Source organism: Dipodomys spectabilis, unplaced genomic scaffold (genome assembly GCF_019054845.1).
Source record: "Dipodomys spectabilis isolate Male_0828 unplaced genomic scaffold, ASM1905484v1 ptg000006l, whole genome shotgun sequence".
NCBI classification, from domain to species: domain Eukaryota; kingdom Metazoa; phylum Chordata; class Mammalia; order Rodentia; family Heteromyidae; genus Dipodomys; species Dipodomys spectabilis.
In genome coordinates this window covers 2,041,199-2,068,735 of record NW_024870683.1, presented here as the reverse complement: position 1 = coordinate 2,068,735, position 27,537 = coordinate 2,041,199, and the positions used below count along the sequence as shown (strand labels likewise).

Genomic DNA, 27,537 nt, shown 5'->3' with positions numbered 1-27,537 from the left:
ATTTAATGAGAGTCATGAGTCATTGTATTACTATACTAATAACCAAGTAGTTATTCTATTAGATGTCCAAAGTATAGGGATAATTCATATTCATTGGTCACAAAATGTCATGCGAAATGTTTGTATTTCTTATAATCACACATAATTTTAGGTCATGGTATACCATTTCTGTTATAAAACATAGTTGTTCTAGGGTTGATATTGCACAAACCCAGAAACCTGTTGTAGACAATTCAACTTATTTTGTCTTTAGGTAAAATTTTGAAGTAGGAAAACTGTTTTAGGAGCTATATTCCTTCTCCAGGCGCTTTATATAAGTTCCAACCTTACTACACATGAGGCTTTATTAACTACCAAATGTATAATTGGAGTAGGGCAATAAAAATCATCAGCCTGGTACCAAAAGATGTCCTTGCCACCCCAATGCAATTGTATCAAATTGACCCAAATCAATTAAAGTAGGTGGCCTTGAATAAATAAATTATTCTCTGAACCCATTATCTCCTCTGTAAGACAAAGGTAACAACATCTTGACATTTTGATATACAATGTGTGTAGTGATAACTACAGGCAAACAAATTATCTTTATGTGTATGATAAATCTCATCTTAGCAAATTTCAATAATAAAATATAATATTAATTACAGTCCTCATGTTATACATTAGATCTGCAGACTTGATCTCATATAACTTCAAATTTGTACCCTTTGACCTGCCAGCCTCACTCTTGGCTTCCAAAGATTACTGTTTCTTCCTGTTTGAGGTTTCTTCGATTCCATGCATAAAGTTAAATTGCTATGTAGGCTGAGGAGCATAGTACATAACACAGGGTATGAACTCAGTAACTAGTAACTATTTGGTTGGTATGAATAAACATGTTTAAAGGGACTATTCCTGCAGAGGGTACAGAGGTAGATGAAGAATTTATTTTGTGTATTCATTCCTCCCTTCCTTGGTAAATGATTAAAACATGCTGTATAATTTTTTTGTCTCGTGCCAGTACTGGGGCTTGAACTCAGGGCCTGGGGTCTGTTGCTTAGTGGGGTTTTTTGTTTGTTTTTTGCTCAGGGCTACACTATCATTTGAGCCACAGCTCCACTTCTAACTTTTTGGTGATTAATTGGAGATAGAGTCTCAGATACACTCCCCCCCCCCCCCCACTGGAGATAGAGTCTCAGATACACTCCCCCCCCTCCCCCGCCTACCCCCCAGCTTTAAACTTCTATCCTGATGCCAGTCTTGTAAGTAGCTAAGATTACAGATGTGAACCAATGGCAACCTGATTTATTATCTGAATTTTAACGTTGAGTAGTAAAACATTTGTTTTAAGGCACCCAAATGCTGAGTGCTCTACTTTGCCATTTGCATTCTGAGCTCCAATACACTCTTCAGATATTCAAAAAGATGGGGGGAAAATCAGTTTTGTGGCCATGGGCAGTGAGAAGGGAGGGAACAACCTTGTTAGGTTTTTTAAAAAGAGGTAGCCGAGTAAGAACAGCACCATGCACGTGGCATTCAGATAAGGAGTAGGTTTATTCATCGTTCCGGCAGGCACCAGGCCATCTTGGTCCTCCACGTGGTGGGGAAAGGCCTGGGAAAGAGAGCTGGGAGATCTGGGAAAGAGAAGAGAGCTGGGAAAGAGAAGAGAAGGAAAGAGCTGAGAAAGAGCTAGAAAAGAGCAGAGAGAGAGGGCATCTGGGCCTGGGCTAGGCCTTATCTAGGTTATGGGCAGAGAAAAGTGTGGCCACAGCAAATTCAGATGTGACCTCAGCGGATGCAGATGTGACCTCTTCCAGGTGTCCCAGTTGCCTAGGTAATGCAGGTACTGGACGAGGTCTGTTCGCCGTCCAGGAATGGACCTTACAAACCCTAGATGCTAGGATGAACACAGGAGCTGCTTCGTACATAAGCTGTATATTTCTTTGTTGGGATTTCTGTCCTTCTGTTAATGAGAAGAGCATCCAGAATTTGGCTTGGTGGAATACACACTCCTCAGCAAAGACAAATATCTATCTATCCATCTGTCTATCGATGATAGATATAATATGTATATGTTTTAAGAGCCCCAAATTCTGAGTGCTCTTCTCATTATCAGAAGGACAGACATCCCAACAAAGATAAATATACAGCTTATGTCCAAAGCAGCTCACGTTCATGCTAGCATCTAGGGCTGTCCCTCCCCTCTAGCTGTCCACAGCCACAGGACTGACTCCCCTGCACACCCCCCACTGATTTCTTGGAAAGCTGAGGAGTGTATTGGAGCTCAGGATGTAGAGCAGTTAGAATTGGGGGTGGGGTGGGGGGGTTAAAACATTTGTTTAATGTTTTAAACAAACGTTTAATGCTCAGTGCTACAAATATGTAGTGAAAAACGAACATACACAGAGACTAAAACAAAAATAAAATCAACCATAAACCGTATCAAACGTAATGGTGCCTTTTTTCACGTTTTTTTTTTTTTTTTTTTTTTTTTTTAACACACTGGCATACGTGTGCAATCAGCAAGAGTGACGTTTACAAACCCAGGGGTTTGTCTCCCAATGCTGGGAGCGAGGTCAGCACGGCAGCTAAGTGTGCTGCGCAGAAAGCATCAAGCCATTCGCCCATCACACTGTTGGGTCTGCACTGCCTTCCCATCAAAAGTAAAGCCATTCACAGCCACTAACGCTAACTACTAACAACTACTCGCTCCAAGTCCCAACGGCTTTTGAGGCCCTGGGCAGGTTCTCTATCGCAGACAGCACACCGGATTCCAGCCACGAGGACCGGGAAAATTAGCACCGCCCGCCCCGCACCGCCCCTTCTCACAGGCCACCCCCATTGATCGACAGCGCCTACACCCAACCTACAGTGTCCCGTAAGGACGTAGAGGTGCGCACGCAGGGACCTGTTCCGCCCGTCAGAAAAATGGCGATTGGTCCGTCAGTAGCCCGTACCGCCCGGTTCCTTCTCTCTGCGGGAGTACAGCAGGAGGGTCTGTGTAGAAGGTGCGTAGTATCGTGTTTTGTTTCCCCGTCTTTCTTCCCTTCCACTTGCGTTCACAATATTAGCTAAAGGTAAACAAGGAGAAAAAAAAAAACACCCGAACTGAACAAACGAGAAGTAAACAAACGCGGCGTCCGGCGGCCCTGATGCTCCTGGGATGCGCGAGGGGGCGTGCTCGGGGGCGTGGCGATGGGCGTGGCCAGGTCGGGTGGGCTGCGGTTGCCGTCCCTGCGCCCGCGGCGGCGGCGGCGGCGGCGGCTGAGGCTCCGGGGGCTGCGGCGGCGGCGGTGCTGGCGGTGTGGGTGAGTCGAGGAGCCAGCCCGGGCGGTCGGCCGTGGGGATCAGCCTGGTGAGATGGTGGAGGGGTGACGGCGGGCTGTCTCCCCGCGGTCTCCCTTTCGGAGCGCCATCGGGCGTTCCAGCCTTAGTGACTGGTGGAGTTGGATGTCTGCGGGCCCGGGCTCTGACCTGGATGGGGACCGGGCCTCGGATTTGCTTTTCGCCCGCATGCCCGGGTCCCGACTCTTTCCGAGGATCGTTGGGGGAAGCCGTAGGGAGCGCTGCCCACTTCCCCCGGGCTGATGAGAACGGAGCCTGGGGCGCTGAGGGGCCTGGCCGGGGCCGGGGCTGGGGCCGGGGCCGGGGCCGGGGCTGGGGCGCGGGGCTGGGGCCGGGGCCGGGACCAGGACCGGGGTCGGGGTCGGGGTCGGGGCTGGGGCGGCGGGGAGCCCACCTCGAGGGGACGTGGCAGGTGGGAGGGGTTGCGGACCTGCGTGCCTACAGAATTCCAGGAGAAGTTTGAGAGGAGTGCGGACATCTGGTGACGGGTGTGCGTGCGCCCCAGTGCGGGGTGCGGGTCCTCCCCTTCTGCTGAAGCTGGTGACTCCACCGCCCTGAGGTGGCACGCACTGATTAAATAGGAAGTAACCATTGTGATGGCAATCATTTGCAGAAGTGCACTGATTACTTCTGCATTCACGCGTTCTCTGGACAGGGTGCATTGCACCGACCTGTCTGGAGCAGGGAAGGGAAAGCGTGGCCCTTTCGGAGATTGTTAGGATCTCGTGGAGCCGCTGTCTGGTTATGGCATGTGAGTAAATGCCTATTCACCCTGTTTCCCTCCACCAACACTGATGCAGAGGAAAGACTCTCCGTCTGTCCAGAAAAACCGTCAGTGCAGGACTGGAAATGGTAATAGGACCTTTAGCCAACCTTGGGAGATTTATAACATAAGAGCACCTCAGAGTATAATATATGGGATACTGTAATATAGAATGCGAATAATTGAAGTACGTCGTCTCTCCTTCTCAGATGATAGAGCCTGTTAATACCTCTACGTACCATAAAACCCTATATAGTCCATGTTTTTCCTTTACATAGAGATCTGTGATTGTTTAGAAATTAGTTATAGTCTGTAATCCTAGCTACTCAGGAAGCTGAGATCTGAGGATCACAATTAGAAACCAGCTAGGGCAGGAAAGTCAATGAGACTCAAATCACCAATTAACTACCAAAAAGCCGTAAATGGAGCTTTGGCATAAGGTGTAGAGCCAGTAGCCTTGAGTAAAAATGCTCAGGGTCTGTACACAAGGCCTGAGTTCAAGCCAAAGGACTGACACAAAAGAAGAGAAAAAAACAGACAGACAGACAAGAGGGAGAAGGGGGGGGAGAGATAGTAACAACAGTAGCTAGTAATAGAACAAGTACAACAAAAGGTGGTAATAAAAGGTCTGTGAATGTGACCTTTCCCACTTCCTGTATTTTTTATATTTTTACTTAACAAAGTGAAAATAAGAATCACTTGAACACAAGCACTTTTATACCTGGGCAGAGAGATCTGACCTTGGAGAGAACCTCTAAGTGATTAAAAGGTAGGTTGTATATATAGTGTGAATACTCTGGACAAAAGGAGAATTCACAACCATGGAACAATCAGCCTAAGACTTTATTACACTACTCAGAATAGTGTGCTATTGAAAATTTGTGAATTGCTTTCTTCTGGAAATTTTCATTTCATGTTTTTGGACAAAGGTTGACCACAGGTCCTACACACGAAAAAGTAAAGCTGGATAAGGGAGGACTACAGTATGATGAGGGTGTTCCACAGGCATTGTTAACCAGCACCTCCACCAGACCCTGCCACTCAGGAAAACCCCTCATCAGCTACAAACTGCCTCAGGATGACTGTGCTTTTTTCATATATGAAATAAAAATGAGAGAAATTATAGGCTACATTTTAGATTGTACACAGAACCAACATTTGTCTGCTTCAGGAAATAATTATATATAACTTAAGAAGCTGATAAAAAAAATAATAGCCTCTTTATTTAGCTATGCTGGCAGTCCAGTATTTGCTTTCTGAGGAAAAAAAAAGAAGAAGAAAGAAACATTAAATTCTCCTTTCAGTTCTACCTTTGAGCAGAACTGAGTAGGTTCCAAGGGAGTGGTGGTGGGAAGTTCTGGTGTTTGAGAAATGGCCCTGTTGTAAACGTAACATCTTTGAGTCTTGCCTAATTTTGAGTATTTTAAGTGTTACCAAGAGTCTAATGTTACAGGTAGTTCACTGCGCTTACAGTGGTACTGAGTGCTCTTGTTTTAGAAGGTGAGCTGATTTAGGGCCTACCCCAAAGCATTGTTACTAGAAGTGAGAGTGGTAAGGATGGTAGAATTCCGAGTTACACTAGCAGCAGGCCAGTCAGTTTTCTAAATACTAATCAGGAAAAAGGTGGCTAATATTTGATTTATCAAATGTTTAAATAAAGGGAAGTTCAAATTTATCAATCTGCTAACAGTCTTAACAGAATCTAATTAATGTAATCAGATGTCCCATATTTTGGATTATTTCTGGAAAGTATTGAGTAAACCCTCCCGAAGCCTGGGCTTGGTTGACAGGAATGGCAAACCATCATTTCACCCATTTTGGATCCTGGCTTTGTGTAGTTTCTTGAGTAGCTAATGCAATATATACACAAGATACATATGTAAAAGTCTGTTGGTTTTTTAACTGGTTTTAGGGCTGTCATACTATCATCACTCATTCTCCACAGATGTACTTTCACCAGAAAATACATTTCTGGATTGGATTTTTCCTTACCAGAGATCACAACTCCAAGAGTTAATAAAATTAGTTTTTACAACTTTCCTAATAATACTTCTCAATGATATTTCATTTCTTAGGTTTAGTCCCCCACCACACATACCTCCAAGCTTTCAGTAACTTACATTCAACCACAGACCAGAAACATTAAATGTAGAATTGCAGAAATAGACAGTTTGTAAGGTTTTTTAAATTGCATCCCATTCTGAGTAGCACCTTTTTGCTCTGTCTCACCCAGAACATGATTCAACTCTTTGTCCAGCATACACTTGTCTACTGTACACTTGACAGCCTGCTTGCTAGTCCTTAGTAGCCATTGTAATTAATAGTCAGGTTCACTATCATGGTAGTGCAGTACTTGTGCCCAAGGCCCTTATTGTACTTAATGACCCCAAAGCACAGGAGTAGTGATAGTGGTAATTTGGATATGTCAAATAGAAGCTATAAAGTATTTCCTTTAAGTAAAAAAGATGAAAGTCTTCCATAAAAAAGAAGGAAGCCGGGGCTGGGAAGGTGGCTCAGTGGTAGAGCGCTTGCCTTGCATGCATGAGGCCCTGGGTTTGATTCCTCAGCACCACATAAGCAGAAAGAAAAAAAGCCAGAAGTGGTGCTGTGGCTCAAGTGGTAGAGCGCTAGCCTTGAGCTGAAGAGCTCAGGGACAGTGCCCAGGCCCAGAGTTCAGGCCCCATGACTGGACCCAAAAAAAAAAAAAAAAAGGAAGCCAGGCACCAGTGACTCACACCTGTTATCCTGCTACTTAGGAGACTGAGATTTGAGGATCACGGCTCAAAGCCAGTCTGGGCAGGAAAATCCATGAGAGATTTTTCTCCAATTAACCCCAGAATCTGGAAGTGGAGCTGTGGTTCAAGTGATAGAGGACTGGCCTTGAGCATGAAAGAAAAAGAAAGAAAGCAAAAAAGCAAGAAAGAAAGAAAGAAAGAAAGAGAGGGAAAGGAAAGGAAAGGAAGGAAGGAAGGAAAAAAAAAGAAAGAAAACTTCAGGGACAGTGCCCTAACACTTGAATTTAAGCCCCATTACCAGCAGGAAAAAAAAACAGTCTACACTCAGTCACTAAGATCTACAGACTCAGGAATATTTAGTTGGAAAAATACAAAACTTATTGGAGAAGCTACAAACACCATTTGATTCAGAAGGATTTGCTGATATTCTTGATGACTAAGTGTAAAAACATATTGAAAGTCACAGAGAAGTTGAACAAATGAGGAATTGGAACAAATTGTTTGGTAATCTACAGAGAAAGAGGAACAAGAAACCAAGACATAATCAGCAGCATAGACACTGCCAAAATTTGACATGTTCAGACATTAAGGGGAAAAGTTATAGAATATATGCTCAAAGCACAACATTAAAGTCACCGGAGGATTATAGCCTTTGTAGCAACACTTTGCAGAGGTAAAAAGATAGAGATCACTTCCAAGTACAGTGTTCTTCCAAAAGATGATAGCAAAAAAACTCAAGTGTTGAGTCTCCTCAGCCATCAGCCTTATCTGCTCCTGACAGGTAATCACCAATGTCCTCACAGCTCAGTGAGTCTGTATCACTGGGAGCAGATGTTCCTGCATGATGTATAAGAAGGTCGGTGGTAGCCTGAAGCTAAGTCACAGTACACGTGTCACTTCCTTTACTTCATCTCATCATGTAGACACTGTGTCATCTCCCATCAGCACAGAGTCCAGTTTAATAAAGTAAGATATTGGCGAGTGACCACATTCACATATCTTGTTGTAGTTCTATTATTTGTTATGATTGTTAATCTCATAGTGCCTAATCTGTAAGTTAGACTTTATCGTGGGTAATTATTTAAAGATAAAGTAGTATACATTGTTAAGTACTCTCTGCAGCTTCAAGATGTGGGGAATTCATGTGTGCCCTAAGGCTAAGAGCAACAACTGTTATTTCTTTTGGTAGCATTTAAGTTTTAAACAACCTAACATAATCTTATTCTTGGGTTTCTTTCTAATTTTACTAAGAGTAAAACCAAATGTAATTGGTGGTCTATAATACCTTAATTTTCATAATCAGGTAAAAAAAATTTTCCCATAATTCAATCAGATTTTGCTCCAGGGTTCTATTCTGTTTTAGGAAACACTTGTTTTCAAAATAGTAATGGAATATTTGAATTGTAATGTTGCCTTTATGACACTACCCCTTTTATCCAAAAAGAAAGAATAAAAGGTAAATGTTTATAATGTATGATTTCCTATTTGTATGTTTGCTTAATTTATAACCTTGCATTCCTGATCAGTAGTATAAAATGATGACAGAAATAACATCATTACAGTTCTCAATGCAAATTACATTACTGTGTCTTCTCATTATCAGTTGTTTCAGTTGCATGAGAAACAATGGATGTTTTAAACAACCTGTACAACTTACATCCACTGTGGCCTCTTGAGAGTATTAAGCTGGCATATTATAGGAAGAAAATACCTAAATAAATTTCTGAAGTTGAAAATACAACTTAAAAACTATAAAGCCAGGCTTTGTGTGCATTCGCCTAAGGCTCTAAAAATAGAAGTCACTGCTTTTTATTAGATGCTGAAGTCTCTTGACAAGGTGTAGATAATATTTTTTAAGTAATATATTTTACATTGATACTAATTTTTTTATAAATCAAATGGTATCTCCCAAAGCAATCATATAGGCAAAAATAGGTATAGCATATAGTTCACCTGTTAGTTGTCCTTGATTACTAAACAGATTCCACAATTTCAAACTTACCTATTTTTAGGTTTTTCATTTTAAGACTTTAGGTCTTTTTTATGTGGTTTACAACAGTTTACACTAATACTACATAGACTATGTCTTTTCAGAGCAATATATATGGGATCACTGATATACTAAGATGTACAAGTTGAGCTCTTGGTTCTAACTTAGCTGTGAACTTGTTTGCTCACCTCTGTGCCCATTTTCAAGGCAGACTGAAAGGTGTGGACAGAGTTCATCAATTGTTTCTGTTCTCTACATGTTCTATATAACTGAAGCTTTTTTTATTCTAGCCACTTGGTATCCAAAACTCTCTTCACAATGATAATATACTGTCCTGTTTTATTGACTAATATAGTAACTGTGTGTCTTTCTCTTCATATTTTAGTGTCAATACTAGTATATTAGTACCCTCATACCCAGAGTTCATTAAAGCAATAGGACTGGGTTTGTTTGTTTGATATTTTTTTTTGTTGCATGCACATTATTTTTAATTGTTTCATATGTGATCTTGTCCAGGAGAAAGTTCACATATAATTGTTTTGCAACAGCACAAAACAGTACTATTAGAGGCAAGAGGACTTTGCTCATTTTTTTATATGCTTCCAGTCTTTTTTTTATTGTGAAAATACTGTACACAGGGGTTACAATTACATGGACAAGATAATGAGTACATTTCTTATCAAGCATTGTAGCCTCCTCCTTTGTTTCCCCTTCCCATCCCTGCCCATCCTCCCCGCGCCACCCCCCAATCCTCCCCCCCCACCACCAAAGTTGTATAGTTCTTTTTTCCACATAACGACTTGTACATCTCATTGTTGCAATGGATCCACCTGTATCCCTAGTTAAATGATTTGTTTTTTCCCTTCCCCTCCACAAATTATACCAACCTCAAATACAGTAAAAGCAGGGGTTATACCATGGGGGAAAGACGTACAAAGCAACAAAGAAATAATCTTATAAATGTGTTAGAAATAATCACCTGAAAGAAAAAAAACATTTGAATATATATCTTGGGGTTCATTTCCCAAACATCAACTTACCTGACCTTTTCTGCTTGACTCAGACATATACTAGATATTGCAAATAAGGGAAACCATGGGACCTATGTTTCTTTGGGCCTGGCTTACTTCACTTAATATAATTTTTTCCAGGTCTTTCCATTTCCTAACAAATATGCCTCCAGTCTTGAGTGTGAGTTTTGGTGATTTTTTTGTTGTTGTTCTTTTAACAGGTTTAAGTGATTTCTGCTGTCAGCTCTTCTCTTGCATTTCCTTTCTAGAAATACAAGCACCATAAACTAGATGGCTTAAGACAGCAGCAGCTAATTTTTTTTTCTCAGTTTTGGAAGCTCAGAAGGTACCGTTGGTAGAAACATAATCCTCTCGTGAAGCCTCCTACCAGACATTTCCACTTCTGGTGGTTGTTGGTTACCAGAAATCTTGACATTCTTCCACTTCTGGTTGCATCATTCCTGCCCTTCGGCTTCATTCACATGGCAGTCTTCCCTTCGTGCCTACATGTCTCATCTCCAGATCCTACCCTCCCCCTCTTCCCTACCCCTTCTCCTTGAAAGCACACCAGTCACTGGATTAGGATTTGTTTTAATCTTAACCAATTATGGCTCCAGGTTAACTTGATTGCCCATATTTCCAAATATATCATAGTCACACCTACAGAAGGTCAAGATTGAACATATCTTTTGGGGGGAAACACAGTTCAACCCACAACAAGTGTCACAGTCTCTGAGTCTTCCCCTTCCCTTCCTGTTTTGCCTACTCTCTAGTTACAATGATTGAGGGACCAAATACCAACCACACTAGAATTGTACGTATCGTTAGGTGTTTGGGAACAATGAGGCTCTATTTTAAGAATGTATGTATGTAACATTTTTCTAAACTATTCAGGGTTTGGGTGTATGTCTTTAAAATTGCTGGACTTAATAATTGTTTTTTGCTTTTTGTTCTAATGTTCTTGATTAGATATCACTGGAGCATTTGGATGATGTGAGAGCTGGGATGCCGTGATGTCGACTCTCTGCCCGCCTCCATCTCCAGCTGTTGCCAAGACAGAGATCGCTTTAAGTGGTGAATCACCTTTATTAGCAGCCACCTTTGCTTACTGGGACAATATTCTTGGTCCTAGAGTAAGGCATATTTGGGCTCCAAAGACAGAACAAGGACTTCTCAGTGATGGAGAAATAACTTTTCTTGCCAACCACACTCTGAATGGAGAAATTCTTCGCAATGCAGAAAGTGGGGCTATAGATGTAAAGTTTTTTGTCTTGTCTGAAAAAGGAGTAATTATTGTTTCATTAATCTTTGATGGAAACTGGAATGGAGACCGGAGTACATATGGACTGTCGATTATACTTCCACAGACAGAACTTAGTTTCTACCTTCCGCTTCACAGAGTGTGTGTTGATAGATTAACACATATTATTCGGAAAGGAAGAATATGGATGCATAAGGTGAGTGGTTTTTGAGCTTTTTAAGCATGCTTACCTGGTCATTGAAAGTTTATTTTCTAATACATTTATATCTAATTTTTAGAATTACATTCATTTAGCATCAATCATACTGCATATATATACATATTGTGTTTTATAGCTATACATATAGTTGCTTAATTATATTCATTTAGCAACAATCACTATTTTGTGACTGTCCTATTAGCTACTGATAGATTTGGTCTAGTGATTTGGTCTAGTGTCTGTAATCTTCACAGTAAAGAAGCCGTTCTCTCCTGAAGTCACTCTGCAGACATCTCGGAATCCAGGAAGGGTGGGAGCATCTGATAGTGACCAATGAATTACTATAACTTAGGCACCATCTAAGCCATCCTGAGATCAGGGACTGTCTGGCCACCTGACACTGCCTTTGACCACCTCTGAACCTGCCTGTGACTTGGGACTTAACTATTCATAGCTTCTCATCCTGCCTCATAACTCCCTATTTAACCTAATACTAGTATCTGTACCTCCAAAGACAGCTGAAGGTGTTTGGAAGCCCCTTGGCTGCCATGAAATAAATCTCCTTTCACTCTCTTTCAAAAACGAAGTAGGACATGGTAGCTCTATGATAAGCTAAAAGCTATAGCTTTGGAAAGGTAAGAAACTCAGAATATGAAACCTTTGATTCTAAAACCTTGTGATTTTCTTTCATTTGCATGACCCTGTCTTTCACTTACTGTATATGTATAGTAATTCAAAAATAGTTGTTTCTCAAACTTCAGCCAAGTAGTCCTTGCTCCCTGTCATGTCTCTAAGTTCCCAAATTTGAAAAGTGAAGTTGCACCAGATGATTTCTAGGAAAGATTACTTTTAATTTCATAAATCAAGCTAGAGATAATTATTGTTTTCCTCTAAATCATATGGTTTAATGTATAATGAAATTTATACTTTAGTATCGTTTTGGCATGTCTAGAGAACAGATTTAATTCTTATAACTTTCTGGTTTAATATCAACCCCAAAATCCATTAAAATATTACTAATTTTATAAGACTCCGGGTTTTAAGGGAAAATAGTGTCCTTTAATAGATTAAGTTGTTTTTCTGTTTTCAGGTTTGCCTTCTTATTTTTCAGCCCTTTATGAAATTCATTAAGAGTACACAAGCTCCACATCCTCAGATTCAGCTGGACCTTGTTTAATTTGAAAAGTTGGTCATTTTCCTTTCTGAAACTGCAGATGTTACATTGACCATGTTCAGCTAAATCAGCCTTTTTTTCACTATAGACTAAAGACAGTTCTTATTTTATTTTTATTGTCTGTGAGGCTGTTGGTTTGTTGAGTTTGTTTACTGCCTCCTTATGCTATTTTCTCCTGAAGTAGAAAGTATTTTTCCTGTGAGTTAAATTACACAAGAACATATCTGCAGTAAAAAATGGACAAGTATCCAAATTTTTTAAAGTAAGGTTTTTTTTTTGTTGTGTTGTTGTTCTTTGCTTAGGAAAGGCAAGAAAATGTCCAGAAGATTGTCTTAGAAGGCACAGAGAGAATGGAAGATCAGGTAAAGTGCAGATTGCATACTGTTAAATTATTAAATGCCATCCTTTCCACAGCATATGTAAGGCTGATGGCTACCTTTACTGAAGGCCTTGAAGACATTTGTTTGACAGAGTAAGCCTGAAAATGACACAGTCCTTGTGAAGATGTAAAGAATAAGCAAGATGAAAACTTCTTTATTTTATTGTTTTAAATTTTATATTGTAAAGGTGATATACAGAAGGGTTCTTTATTTTATATCTGAAATATTTAAGTAATCCCAATGATAATTGCATTTAACAAATTAATATTTTTTTATTTTTATTGTGAAAATACTGTACAGAGGGGTTACAATTACATGGGCAAGATAATGAGTACATTTCTTATCAAGCATTGTAGCCTCCTCCTTTGTTTCCCCTTCCCATCCCTTCCCATCCTCCCCCCGCCCTCCCACCCAATCAACAAATTAATATTTTACTCCTTTTTTCTGTTTGCACAGAAGTTTGGGATCACATATTCATAGTAAAAATGAAAGGTTGTTTCTGCGTTTTTAAGATATGGCTTGAGAATCTATTTCTGCAGAGGAGCTTATGCCAGGAAGAGAACAAATATACTCCTAAGGAGTTTTTGTGTGAGGGTGAAGACATAGCACTAAGAATAATATTTCTGTAGTGTTAAACGTTGAAAACTCTTGCAACTTACACTTTATCTCATGATAGATTTGTTTGTTTTAATATTAAATTTACCAATAGTATTCTTTACCTTACTGGTTAGGCTCCCTGTAATATTGACTCTAGGAAGGGATGCTGTGTTTATCCCAGGGGTCTGAATGACCTGGGGAACAGACAGTAGAGTTTTTAAGCAGCATGATTACAAGGGAATAGCTGTGGTAGATAATAGTCACACCATTATAGGCAATGAAATTCCCCTGGAGAGAAATCTCCACTGGAGACATGTTCTTGTCTTTATCTCTCATTGCCCTGGCACACTTCCCCCTTCATTGATCCTTCTTGTAAAGCTTTTTTTTTTTTTGGGGGGGGGGGGGGGAACGATCATGGGCTTTAATTTAGGACCTGGGCCCTGTCCCTGAGCTTTTTTGCTCAAGGTTAGCTCTGTACTAGTTTGAGTCACAGCACCACTTCCAGTTTTCTGGTAGTTAATGAAGATAAAATTCTCACAGACTTTCCTACCCTGGCTGGCTTAGAAACAAGATCCTCAGATCTCAACCTCCTGAGCAGCTAGGATTACAGGTGTGAGCCACTGCCACCTGTACCTGGCTAAACTTTAATCCTGTAAACATGTCCAATTGTCTTTTCTCTCATTTTTCTTAGCATGACCAAAAGGGAAGAATGCCAAAAAAAGAAAACAAACTGAAAATATGGGGACATAACAGGAAATATACAAAAATGATCTTTACAAATAATTATGCTTGTAATTTTGTAAGTAGTTTTGCAGGCCAGGTGAGATAAGTCTGGGGAAAGGTATGAGACTTTAAGAAATAGGTTCCCTATTCCCATAGAAACCCAGTCTTTACTGGCTGATTAGTCAGTATGGTCCCTAGGAATGGGACAACTTTTACCAACTTTTTAACCTCAGATGCTTACAGAATTACTAAGAAGCATTATTTCAAGATAAGTATGGGACCAAGTAAAATTCTTTTAGATGGATTTTGCTTTTTTAAACTAGAAACCTGTACTTGCTAGGTTGAATTTCTTCCTGTTTTCCCAAGGGATCTTCTTAAAAATGTTATCCTCCTGTGTCAGGAGGAAAGTATATTTAGGACAAGCTAGATACTTTAACAGGAAAACATTGTCCTTCTGAAGTCTAGAGAAATATGAAGAGGAGAAGAAACCTGGGGGGTTTCCTGTGCCTCTTCTTCAGTGCTCAGCTGGCCTGAGTTTTGTTCTTGAGCTTCGGTGAGGCTGTTCCTTTACAAACAGCAAAAACTGTCTTGAGATTCCATGTCAAAGTATACCATATGTGCCTAAACCTAGGCTGGGGAAGGTGGGGGGGGGGGGGTGGATTTTCCCAAAATTATCCTTTCTGAAAAGGAAGTGTTGTCTTGTAATTGAGTCCTCACATACCTTACCTTTTGCCCTTCCAACAGCATTAGTTGGAACAAACTGTTTTGAGAATGATACACTGATCTGAAATATTCTCAGTCAGTGCTAGTGTAGGGTGCTAATAGCTGTCGTCTGATAAAATCCCTTAACAAAGAAATCAAACACAAATTCAGTCATTTTTCTCATTGGATTGTATACATTAACTGTAATTGAAAAAAAAATCAAAAATTAAAGAGCAAAAACAATGAGTTTGATTAATTCTGGAGGTTACTATATGATGTGTGTATTTTAAAGTTAAAACTATTTAATGTAGAGATTTATAGTACAGAATGGAATCTCTAAAGGTAGTATCAGATTTAAATTCTATAGCAGCTTCTATGTAAGGGGCTCCATAGTCATAGATAGATAGATAGATAGATAGATAGATAGATAGATAGATAGATAGATAGATAGCTATAGATGCAGAGGAGGGGAAGGAGGCAGGGGGTTCTAATTTGAAGATACATGTAAGAATTTGAATAAAACTATTTCCCAGTATGTTAGTGGGAAAAAAGTTACTGAACTAATTAAATAACTGATTATAAAATCTGTTTAGCTAAAAACTGATGGATATCTGGCAGTTTCACCTACATCTCTAGAAGTCCCATACTGAGGTTGTTCACAAATTGATGGGGAATGACAGTGAATGAGTAAGACCTCTTACACATTTGTGCCATTAACTTGAGTCCACAAATGCAGATTTAAAAGTGCATTTAACTATGTAATAAACAGTGATGAAGATATAATATATAGTAATACTGTTTTGAAAGCTTCTGTTTTTTTCAATGCTTAACACCTGTAGATAATTTTGATTTATATTTGGGTAGATTATATATTTTGAATGTGGCAGTTGCATTTTGATTGAAACTTGGAGATTGGGATTTCAGAGTATGTTTGACATTCCTCATTTTTAAACAGAAAATATAATAATGATTTTTAACTAAGGAACATTTTATAACTAATGTCAGAGGAGATCCTTTCTAAATTGACATGATGACATGTTGTTGAATGTAGTTGCTTATGATTACCAGAGAGTCTGTGCTGTCCAAAGGAAACATTTTTTTTTATGAGTTTATTTTACTCATATAGACCTTAGCACTATCCCTGAGCACTTTTTGCTCAAGACTGGTGCTTGAGTCTCAGTTCCACTTCCCGCTTTTCTTGCTGGTTAATTGGAGATATATGTCTTACAGACATTTCTACCCAGGCTGGCTTTGAACTGAGATCCACAGTTCTCAGCCTTCTGAGTAGGTGGAAGTACAGCTGAAACGGAAGGGAAATTTAAATCCTATAAAAATCCTTTAAAAATATTTTAAGTAGTAGACATGTTTGGGACTGTTTTTGAACAAGGTACCAAGGATTTCCGTTGATGGGTATTATTCCTTGTTTTTTCCTTTTCATTGCCCAGCGTATCCCATATTAGGTGGTTTCTGTCACTATTTTACTTCTTTGTGCAGGGTCAGAGTATTATTCCCATGCTTACTGGGGAGGTCATTCCTGTAATGGAACTGCTTTCATCTATGAAATCACACAGTGTTCCTGAAGAAATAGATGTAAGTCCCATGGGGTATATGTTTCATCAGTTCACTTGAGTTACTCTATTATGATTCAGTTAGCAATATTCTAATTTCAGTAGTAGACTTTTATTATCATGAATATGAAATATTCACAACGAAGTAAGTATGCATAAAATCCTGAATTTTCTGACCAAATAGTCCCCCTACCCCCTATCCTCACCCTTCTATCTTCCCCTGTGTTAAGAATAGAACCCAGATCCTTGATCATGTTAGCTAACTGCTCTACTGCTGAGCTGCAAACAAGCCTTCTGATCCTGATATATGTAACAAAAGTAAAATTAAATTTATCTCATCATTCCTTATAATTCCTTATAATAAATGCCAGTAGTTACTGGCATTTAATGCAATGCTTTTTGAAATAATGCAAATTAGGACCCTCAGTGAAAATTTATTTACACTCACACTAATATCATTTTCCTTAATAATTTTTGAGGATATTTTATATCGTACATTTTGCGTGTTTACAGATACCTTTAGGAAACTATTTTTACTGCTGACTTTGTCATTAAGGTCTACACCGATTCTGACGTTCAGAAGGGGAAGTTGTAAAAATTGTTACTTAACCTGTCTGACCAGCATTTCCGTTTGTTCTTCTGAAAGGTTATAGCAGTGCACACAGATTGTTTTATGGGTTTTCATGATGCTCAGAAATGAGGGCAGTATATTATATTGAATCTAGACTTCATAAAAAGATGTTAGAAGTGTTCTCTCAATACTGTGTGATTGCTAGACTAATTTTTCCTCTTGGGTGCATTTTTAGATAGCTGATACAGTACTCAATGATGACGATATTGGTGACAGTTGTCATGAAGGCTTTCTTCTCAAGTAAGAATTTTCTTTTTTTTTGTAAATGCTGGATTAAAAAGATACAGATCCATGCTCACTCATGACAAAATCTAGAAGGAAGAAAATAGAATACTTATTCATATTATTCCTGGGATAACAGTACATAGTTAAACCATTATTGATATGTTTTATTTTTTCTACTCTATGCCTGTAATATACATAATATCACTTTTTTTTTTCTCTTCACTCCTGGGGCTTGAACTCAGGGCCTGGGTGTTGTCCCTGAGTCCTTTTTTTTGAGGGGTCCGGTCATGGGGCCTGAACTCTGGGTCTGGGTGCTGTCCCTCAGCTCTTCAGCTCAAGGCTAGCACTCTACCCCTCGAGCCACAGCGCCACTTCCGGCTTTTTTTTTCTTTTTGCTTATGCGGTGCTGAGGAATCGAACCCAGGGCCTCAAGCATGCAAGGCAAGCGCTCTACCACTGAGCCACCTTCCCAGCCCTCCCTGAGTCCTTTTGCTCAAAGTTAGTGCTCTACCATTTTGAGCCACAGTGCCACTTCCCATTTTCTGGTGATTAATTGGAGATAAGAGTCTCATGGGCATTTCTGCACAGGCTAGCTTTGAACAGTGATCTCAACTCTCAGCCTCCTAAGAAGCTAGGAATGCAGGCATGAGCCATCAGAGCCTGGCTGACATCCCTTCTTTTATAATTTAAAGAAGCTAAATCTCCTTACTAGTTAGAAATCTCTGTCCTTTGTTTGTTATTTTTCATTAAAGATAGAAGAAACCTTTCAAATTAAGGTCGGCTATCGATGAGCTTAAACTTAAAGAAGCACACATAAAAATCCTGAATTTTCTAGCCAAATTGTTACCTGTTTCTTCTTGCTTTTTTTTTTATTTTGCCTGTACTGGGGTTTGAACTCTAGGCCTGGGCCACTGTTCTGAGCTTCTTTGGCTCAAGGTTAGCACTCTGTCACAGTTCCACTTCCAGCTTCCTCCAAGTAGTTTATTGGAGATCACAGTTCCACTTCCTGCTTTCTCCAGGTAGTTTATAGAAGATAAGAGTCTCTTGGGGGCTGGGAAGGTGGCTCAGTGTTAGAGCACTTACCTTGCATGCATGAGACCCTGGGTTCGATTTCTCAGCACCACATAAGCAAAAAAGAAAAAAGCCGGAAGTGGTGCTGTGGCTCAAGTGGTAAAACACTAGCCTTGAACTGAAGAACTGAGGGACAGCGCCCAGGCCTAGAGTTCAAGCCCCACAACTGGAGCATCTCCCCTCCCCCCCACCCCCCAAAAAAAGAGTCTCTTGGACTTTCCTGCCCTGGCTGGCTTCAAACCCTGATTCTCAGATCACAGCCTCTCTAGTAGCTAGAATTACAGGTGTGAGCCACTGGTGCCTGAGTTGTTTTTCCTATGCTCTGTGGCTGGAACCTAGGACCTTGAGCATGCTAGATGTCTGCTCTTCTCTTTGTATTTAGGCCTGGAAATGGAAATTGTTAATAGCTATACAGATTTTTTTTCATATTACCATGGGGTTTGGCATAACCTGGTACCAGAAGATTCGGTGCCTTCATTTCCATGTCTGTAAAATGGAAATGCTAATAACACCTACATACTGCTTGCAAAGCCCAAGTGGTAGAGTGCTTAGCTGACAAGCAAGAGACCCTGAGCTTAATCCCTTCTCTCACAGAAAGAAAAATGTAAAATAAATAATAATAGCATCTACTTTATAAAGTTGTTGAAGCACTGAGTGTCATAAATCACAAAATAAAAAGTATCTAGCACTTCAAATCAGTGGCCAGTAGCTATAAGTTTTCTGTTGCTTCCTAAGAAAATGATAACCGTAATAGCTACTTATTGAATTATGTGTTAGTCCCTCATACTAAGTGCTGTGTCTACATTCTGTTTTTGTCCTGTTGTCGAAGCTTAAACTAAGTCTTGCACTTACACTAGGCTTTTTCTGCTCAGGCTGGTGTTCTACAACTGAAACCACACCTTCAGTTATGTATATGTATTTATGTATTCTGGCATTCTATTTTAGTGTTTGTGTGTGTGTTTTTTTGTTTTTGTTTTTGTTTTGTTGTTTTTTTTTTTTGTCGGTTGTGGGGCCTGGACACTGGGCCTGGTCGCTGTTCCTCAGCTCTTCAGCTCAAGGCTAGCGCTCTAACACTAGAGCCACAGCGCCACTTCCGGCTTTTTCTGCCTATGTGGTGCTGAAGAATCAAACCCAGGGCCTCATGCATGTGAGGCAAGCACTCTACCACTGAGCTACCTTCCCAGCCCCTATTTTAGTGTTTCGTTACAGTTGCAGATTATCACAAACTTTTGTTTTAAAATGACAAATGAAACAATAGGTATTTACTTTTTAGGTCTGCATTCATTCCCTTGAGTCATTATAGTATTGTCAGAGTGTTCAACCTAAATGGTCTCAGTGGCTTGAGTCAGAGCACTTTAGTCTTGAGTTTACTAGTGTTGACAATTCAAACATTATTTTTAATCCTACATGACTTTCAGTACTTAACCTTTCTATATATCAGATTCTTCAGCTATAAAGTGATACTTTAATGAGTAAATCTTTATGAAAATCCCGTTTTATACACATAAATGATAGCATTATGCTTATAGTTGTGGTGTATCGCATATAAAGCAATTCTGGACTTAACTCTGTAAGTTTGCAAAGTTGTTTTATAGTCAGTGTTTTCCATCTGTTTTCTTTAACCTACAGTGCTATCAGCTCACACCTGCAGACCTGTGGCTGCTCTATTGTAGTAGGTAGCAGTGCAGAGAAAGTAAATAAGGTAATTCATGTTAGAATCCCAAGTGGGATCTGACTTTTATTGCTAACAACTTATCATGAATTTGAAATAACCTGTTAAATAAGAATTTGGGTATTAGTTACATTTTGATATCAGGCTTAGTGGTACATAAATATTTTTGAGCAAATTTTGTATATTAGGTATTTTTCATGTGTGTCAAGTAAATTCTAAAACATTTCCTGTAATAAATATAAAGGTAGTCATACACTTTTGAAACTAGCCTCAAAAATGTTATTTAATTGTCATCTTGATTTTATCTTTTGATTTTCCCCTACATCTCAACCTTTTAAGGAACTGTTGCTGCTGAGTGGAAGGTAGAGGTTACCCTTTCAGTATCGCTCTGACCCCTTCTTTCAGGACCCCATGTGCTAAAAAAAGATTCATGAACAGTTGTTTCTAAGCACTCAGCAGTAACTAAGGGATTTTGTCCTTTTGTTCAACCTTATTTAGAAGGAATTCAGAGATAAGTGCACATCCTCACATGTTGTACATGATTATTTGCTTTACAATAATATTCATTATTTATTTTTAAGATATCTTGTATACTCACAGGAAATACAGTTTGCCAAAATTATATTTCTCATACAACTATCTATGACAGATTAGTATACCTCTGTCATCACATTGAGTCTCTAGAGACTAGTATTTTTATTGATTTTTGTTATGTATGCCAAAAAGGTGACTTTATCCCCAAAACTTTAGAGTGCCATTGGCTGTCTTCTCAGTCAGCTTAATAAAGGAAGAAAACTCCATTACATATTGTTCTCATCCAACATCCTCTTACCTTTACTAGCTTGCCTTTTGTTAAGAGAAGACTTTGCCCCACTTTAGTTAAAAAAACTGCTTTAAAATAAGATCTCTGGATATAGCCTGAACTCATATAGTTTTATGTCTGTTCATTTTTGTTAATAGAACTCTAGGACAAATCTTATTAGAATCAGAGGTTTCTAAACCCTCACCAATGGCTTGCTTGGATAGTACTATCATTTGCAAGGAAAATATGATAAATATCACTCCGTCTTGATATTCACTAAAATAAGATTTACAAGTAGAAATATTGAAATAGCAGTAGTAATGCTACCTAATTTAATTACATTTAGTGTTCTTCAAAATTGTGTGCTTGTTTGATAGTTGTTGCTAAGTATAGATACAATTTATTGTATTCAGTTATACTTCCCAATAAAGGGCTGTTCCATGGTTAAATAAGTCTGAGAAATGTTGTATGTCACTCACCAGAGTCATAGTATGTATTCAAATATCACAGGCTTTGCAATACCATGCAGTTAGTTTTAAAGTATTTCCTAAACTTCTTTGGCCACAAGAATTTCTTTTTTAATAAGAATTGTATCCCTTGAACTGTTCCAGATAACTAAGGCATGCTCATTACTTGCATATATTTGACGGTAACAAAATGTCTGTATCTCTTTCCTATGCAAACCAGTGGACTTTTTCTTTCATATTTTAAGCTAAAACCCTTTTCTTTTGTAGATAGTGAGAACATTATGCCTTTTTCTGACACCAGCAGAGAGGAAATGCTCCAGATTATGTGAAACAGAATCATCATTTAAATATGAGTCAGGGCTCTTTGTACAAGGCCTGCTAAAGGTATAGTCTCCATTTATCACAAGTGAAACCAACTTGCAAAATATATACTTTTATATATTTATGAATATGTGTATATATAATGTATGTGTGGTGTGTGTGTCTAGATTATTTTTTAATTTTTTTTTTCTGGTCAAGGGCTTGAATTCAAGGCTTGCACACTATCCCTGAACTTCTTTGTGTTCAAGGCTAGCACTCTACCACTTGAGCCACAGCACCACTTCCAGCTTTTTCTAAGTAGGTTATTGAAGCGTCTCACAAGACTTTCCTGAATGGGCTGGCTTTGAACTGCAATCCTCAGATCTCAACCTCCTGAGTAACAAGAATTATAGGCGTGAGCCACTGATGCCCAGCTACAAAAATAATTTTTGAGGCTTTCTGTAAAAATACTTCATAAATATCACCATTTAATTTGTCTCATGTTTATATGCCCAGAAACTGACTTCCTTTACATAGTTCTGAACAGAGTATATATGTCTTCAAATTTATAGATGGTACCATCAGTGAAACACCATTACTTACCTTTATTTTCAAGATGGCTCCTTATAACTGTTATCTAACCCTGAAATTGTACATGTTGTTGTTTGTATGTTTGTGTGTGTGTGTGTGTGTGTGTGTGTGTGTGTGTGTGTGTGTGTGTGTGTGTGTGTGTGTCAGTGTGTCAGTACTAGACCTTGAACTCTTCAAGACCTGGGCACCGTCCTTTACCTGTTACTGCTCAAGGCTAGTGCTTTATACTTGAACCACAGCTCCATTTCTAGCCTTTTACTGGTTAATTGGAGATTAATAGGTATGAGTCACCACCACATATCTCAGAATTTAAAAAAAACTGAGTCAGGCATTATATCTGTAATACTAACTGCTAAGAGGCTATGATCTGAGGACAACTCTAGCAAAAAAAGTCCTCAAGACTTCACCTCCAATTAACTAGCAAAATGAAGGACTTGGAAGAATGGCTCAAGTGGCAGAGAGCAGCCATGAATGAAAAAGCCAAACAAGACTGCAGTATAAGCCCTGTTACTAACACACACACACACATATACATATATGTATATACATATATGAGGGAGCAGGTTGTATGAGTATGTATCCTTGATTTAGATAATATTTTTCAAATAGAAATTTCTCCCAAGTGGAATACATTCTGCATGTTATATCTTGAAATTTAAACAATGTATTATAAGCCTTTTCAGTATCAGCAACCCATAGTGACTTTGCTTTTAGCCACTGAGCAATTAAGAAACCTATTTTACTTATATAATCACTCCTCTTTTTGGACGTTTGTTTCTGGTGTTTCAGTGTTAAAACCAATGCTGTCATGAGCACTGTTGTCATTGAGGTTGGCACAGGATCATGATAAATTTCTTAGAATAAGATCAAAACTATTTTTGTTGTTGTTCTGTTGGCTTTCTTTTGGGATTCAACCCAGGGCCTCCCAATTGAGCCGCCTCTGAGGCCTTTTTGTTTCTATTTTGTTTATGAGATAGGATCTCAGTAATTTTGCCCAGGTTGGCCTTGGCTCACAGTCTTCCTGCCTCCCAAGTAGCTAGCATTACAAACATCTGGCCTTATGCCTGACATGCATTAATTTTTTTAAGAAATGGTTTATATCATTTGACAATATGTTTTCCTCTCATTTTGACAGGATTCCACTGGCAGCTTTGTTCTCCCCTTCCGACAAGTCATGTATGCCCCCTATCCCACCACGCACATCGATGTGGATGTCAATACCGTCAGGCAGATGCCACCCTGTCACGAACATATTTTTAATCAGCGTAGATACATGAGATCAGAGCTGACAGCATTCTGGAGAGCTACTTCAGAAGAGGACGTGGCTCAGGACACCATCATCTACACAGACGATAGCTTCACTCCTGACTTGTATGTAATGCTCTGCCTTTTCATATCACCTAACAAGGAAGCCTTGATTGACCAAGAAGCATTGTACTAATATCCTAACCTAAGCAATTGTAACCCGTTTGTGCAACTACTTAATAATAACAATTATGGATAAAAGCAGAACAAGCCAGGCACCCAGTGGCTCATGTCTGTAATCCTAAAGCTATTCAGAAGTCTGAGATCAAGGATTGTAGTTCAAAGCCAGCCCAGGCCAAAAAGTCCCTGTGAGACCCTTACCTCCCATTAACCACTCAAAAATTGAAAGTGGCACTGTGGCTCAGATGGTAGAGTTCTAGCCTTATAAATATGTTTGCAAGAATTCAACTTACTGACTATTGTGGCAAGTTGTAAAAAAAAGTCTTGTTTAATCATTTCAACATTTGGGCCTTTGTCTTTTCTTTATAGGAATATTTTCCAAGATGTTCTGCACAGAGACACTTTAGTAAAAGCCTTCTTAGATCAGGTAAACATGACATCAGATATCGTGACAGTAAACAAACAATATGATTTCTTTTAAAATATGTCCTGTGGGGCCTTGCAGTATATAGACATAAAATATTACGGGATTAGGTCCTTATCTTTAGAAAATGCCGGTGGCTTATCTAAAGTCTCAATTATTTTTCTTTTGAATTATTAATGGTGAGTTTTCAGTACATTATCAGTAAAAAAATAATTCATTATTTCCCATTTCAAATAACCAGCATTTTCTTTCAATTTCAAGCACTACATTATAACTCAGTGGTTATTATTTTAAAGAGAGAGCATTATTTGTCTTTTGAATGAGAAATATTTTTAATATTTAGTCCAACTACCAGTGGCTCACACTTTTTTTAAATAAGTTTTTTATTGTGAAAATACTGTACAGAAGGGTTACAGTTATATGAGCAAAGTAATAAGTACGTTTCTTATCAAACATTGTTGCTTCCTCCTTTGTTTTCCCCCTTCCCTCCCACCTCCTCAACTACACTCCCCCCCACCCTGCCAAAATTGTAAAATTTGTTTTTCAACATAGCGTCATGTACATCTCATTGTTGCAATGGGTCAACCTGTATCCGTATTTAAACATTTTGTTTTTTCCCTTCCCCTCCCCAAATTATACCAACATCAAATACAGTGAAAACAGGGGTTATACCATGGGGGAGGGACATACAAAGCAACAAAAAAATCACATGGTACCTTATAAATACATTAGAAACAGTAGCAAGAAAGAAAAAAACCACTTGTGTCCCTATCTTGGGGTTCATTTCGCTTAACATCATCTTATCTGACTTTTTCTGCTTGTCCCAGGCATATACTAGTTATTTCAAATAAGAGAAACCATGGGACCTATGTTTCTTTGGGCCTGGCTTACTTCACTTAATATAATTTTTTCCAAGTCTTTCCATTTCCTAACAAATGGGGCAATGTCATTCTTTCTGATGGAGGCATAGAATTCCATTGTATATATATATATATATATATATATATATATATATATATATATATATATATATATATATACACTACATTTTCTTGATCCATTCTGGCTCACACTTTTTAATCCTAGCTACTCAGGAGACTGGGATCTGAGGATCACAGTTCAAAGTCAGCTGTGGCAGGAAAGCCTATCAGCTGGAAGTGGGATTATAGCTCAAGGAATAGAGCACTAGCCTCAGGGACTGTCCTTTACATTAATTAGAAATTTTGGATCTGGGTTTATGTGGTCTGTGACATACTTTGCATAGTTGAAGGATAATTCATAGTCTTGCAATTGATTGTTTCTCAAGCTGAAATAAAGTTCCTCCCAATCTCTACCCTTTTATAAGCGCACAACATGAAGTATCTAGTATATAAGGTAAATATTGACATGTTTTTGTGTAGAATGAAAGCTTTGCATCCACTTATAAAGATGAAATAGAAGACTTCAAAGTTTGCAGACCCATTGCTGCCACCATAGTGCTTTCAGGGGCTTCAGTGGCAATGGCTCTGGTATTGCTCCCTGCCAGATAACTGAAAGTTCTATCAGGGATGTGTGCTATGTAAGTAGAAATCCTGTGTGTTGAAATGTTTCCTCTACCTGCAGGTCTTCCATTTGAAGCCTGGTTTATCTCTCAGGAGTACTTTCCTTGCACAGTTTTTGCTTGTCCTTCACAGAAAAGCCTTGACACTAATAAAATATATAGAAGATGATACGTGAGTAAAACTTATAAACGGAACAACAACTTTGTATGCATTGGGTTTTTGTTTCAATTCCTTTGGACATTTCCTACATCATAACATTTGGTTTTCTTTTTTCTTTTCTTTGTTCATTATTTGTAGGCAGAAAGGGAAAAAGCCCTTTAAATCTCTTCGCAACCTGAAGATAGACCTTGATTTAACAGCAGAGGGCGATCTTAACATAATAATGGCACTAGCTGAGAAAATTAAACCAGGCCTACACTGTTTTATCTTCGGAAGACCTTTCTACACCAGTGTACAAGAACGGGATGTTCTAATGACTTTTTAAGTGTGTGATTTGCTAAGTGAATTTCATCACAATCATGATTGCTGGTAAAGTAGTTCAGTGGGGTGAGAAACCTAGTTTTCCCCAGGTCATTCCTGAATCCTACTCAGCAACTACAGTCAGTTAGATACACTACAGTCGGTTATCACAGGGTCTGTAAGGGATGTCAGGTGCATCATCACATTGAATGTCTCTTTTCCTAGATATATTCTCTTGGGGACTCATGTTTACAATTGTAATACACAGTATTGTTGTCTGTTAAAGTTACAACAATAGAATACATTTGACCACAACTACTGTTTTTTTTTTCAAATATATTATTCATGGTTTACATATATCAGAATGAAACCTGAGTTAGCTTTACAGATATAATACTAGTTGACTTTCCATTTGCTGGTGTTCTATGGTATATAATGTTACTGTAATACTTTTTCAGTCAGTGGGAAATGAGAGCATTTAAATTTTTCATTCTGCAAAAATGAAGTTAGAGTGAATGCATGTTAAGTTTTAGGAAGAAGACAGTGATCAAGAAGAATTTTAATTAGAATTATTAGACCCTACTTTATTGACTTAGCCATTAGGATTGAGGCTGTGTAGAAATGTTAAATAATTGCGTGTAATCCCTGACTAGGATGTGTAGTTTGTGTTTATTATTATTGTTATCACTATTCCATATAGTTGAGCTCTATCCAAAAAGATACAGGAAAATAGAGTTTGTTTACTAGCTGTTACCTATAACTAACTAAAGTTGAAATTCATTTTCATTATTTTTGAGCCAAACTGAAATGTGCCTTTTTTCCCCCTTGGAAAATATAATTTCTTGGAAGAAGTTCAGATTCCACTCGTCAATCATTTCCATCTTGTTCACCATGTACACGCTCTGGCAGTCCTTGTAGCTCTGAGATTATAAAATACATGAGAGGATATGTTAGCTACTAAGATCTTTCCCCCAGTTTCTTGTCTTCTCCCTCTCATATCTGCCCATATTTTTTAAGCCATTGCCATGTTGCCTACATCACATAAGAACAGCAGTAGAAACTTTTACTGGAGTGCTATTTTCTAGGTGCTATTTTGGCAGAACTATTTTAGTCTATTTATTTTGTTGGACCATTTTGCTGGCTATAAAGTAACTGACATATTTCTATGCTATAGCAATGTTTGGTGTAGGAATATACACAAACATATTTTTATTTAAAATTGTGAAAGTAACAAGAAAGGGAAAACATACTTATAAGAAAGGGATGAGGGATGGGAAGGTGGCTCAGTGGTAGAGTGTTTACCTTGCATGTGCAAGGCCCTAGGTTCAATTCCTCAGTACCACATAAGCAGAAAAAGCTGGAAGTGGTGCCATGGCTCAAGTGGTAGAGCACTAGCCTTGAGCTGAAGAGCTGAGGGACAGTGCCCAGGCCCAGAGTTCAAGCCCCACGACCGACCCAAAAAAGAAAGAAAGGGATGAAATGATAGAGCTTTTTTGTCCTCCC

General features: G+C 38.9%; 1 protein-coding gene across 4 annotated transcripts; it reads left to right on the top strand.

Moving 5' to 3' along the window:
* Positions 1 to 2,931: 2,931 nt before the first annotated feature.
* C9orf72 (C9orf72-SMCR8 complex subunit) lies at positions 2,932 to 27,301 on the top strand. 4 transcript variants are annotated; one of them, XM_042697455.1, is made up of 11 exons: positions 2,932 to 2,987; positions 10,792 to 11,279; positions 12,759 to 12,818; positions 16,353 to 16,448; positions 17,233 to 17,297; positions 19,983 to 20,055; positions 21,562 to 21,678; positions 23,321 to 23,556; positions 23,980 to 24,037; positions 25,637 to 25,746; positions 25,877 to 26,003. In XM_042697455.1, exons 2-11 carry the CDS (start codon positions 10,836 to 10,838, stop codon positions 25,911 to 25,913), a joined length of 1,296 nt encoding a protein of 431 aa, XP_042553389.1. In that variant the 5' UTR covers positions 2,932 to 2,987; positions 10,792 to 10,835; the 3' UTR covers positions 25,914 to 26,003. The 4 variants fall into 4 exon arrangements, with proteins under 4 accessions (XP_042553389.1, XP_042553361.1, XP_042553370.1 ...); XM_042697427.1 differs by having other exon boundaries at positions 2,941 to 2,987; positions 25,873 to 27,301; XM_042697436.1 differs by lacking the exon at positions 2,932 to 2,987 and adding an exon at positions 3,247 to 3,287 and having other exon boundaries at positions 25,873 to 27,301.
* Positions 27,302 to 27,537: the final 236 nt, after the last annotated feature.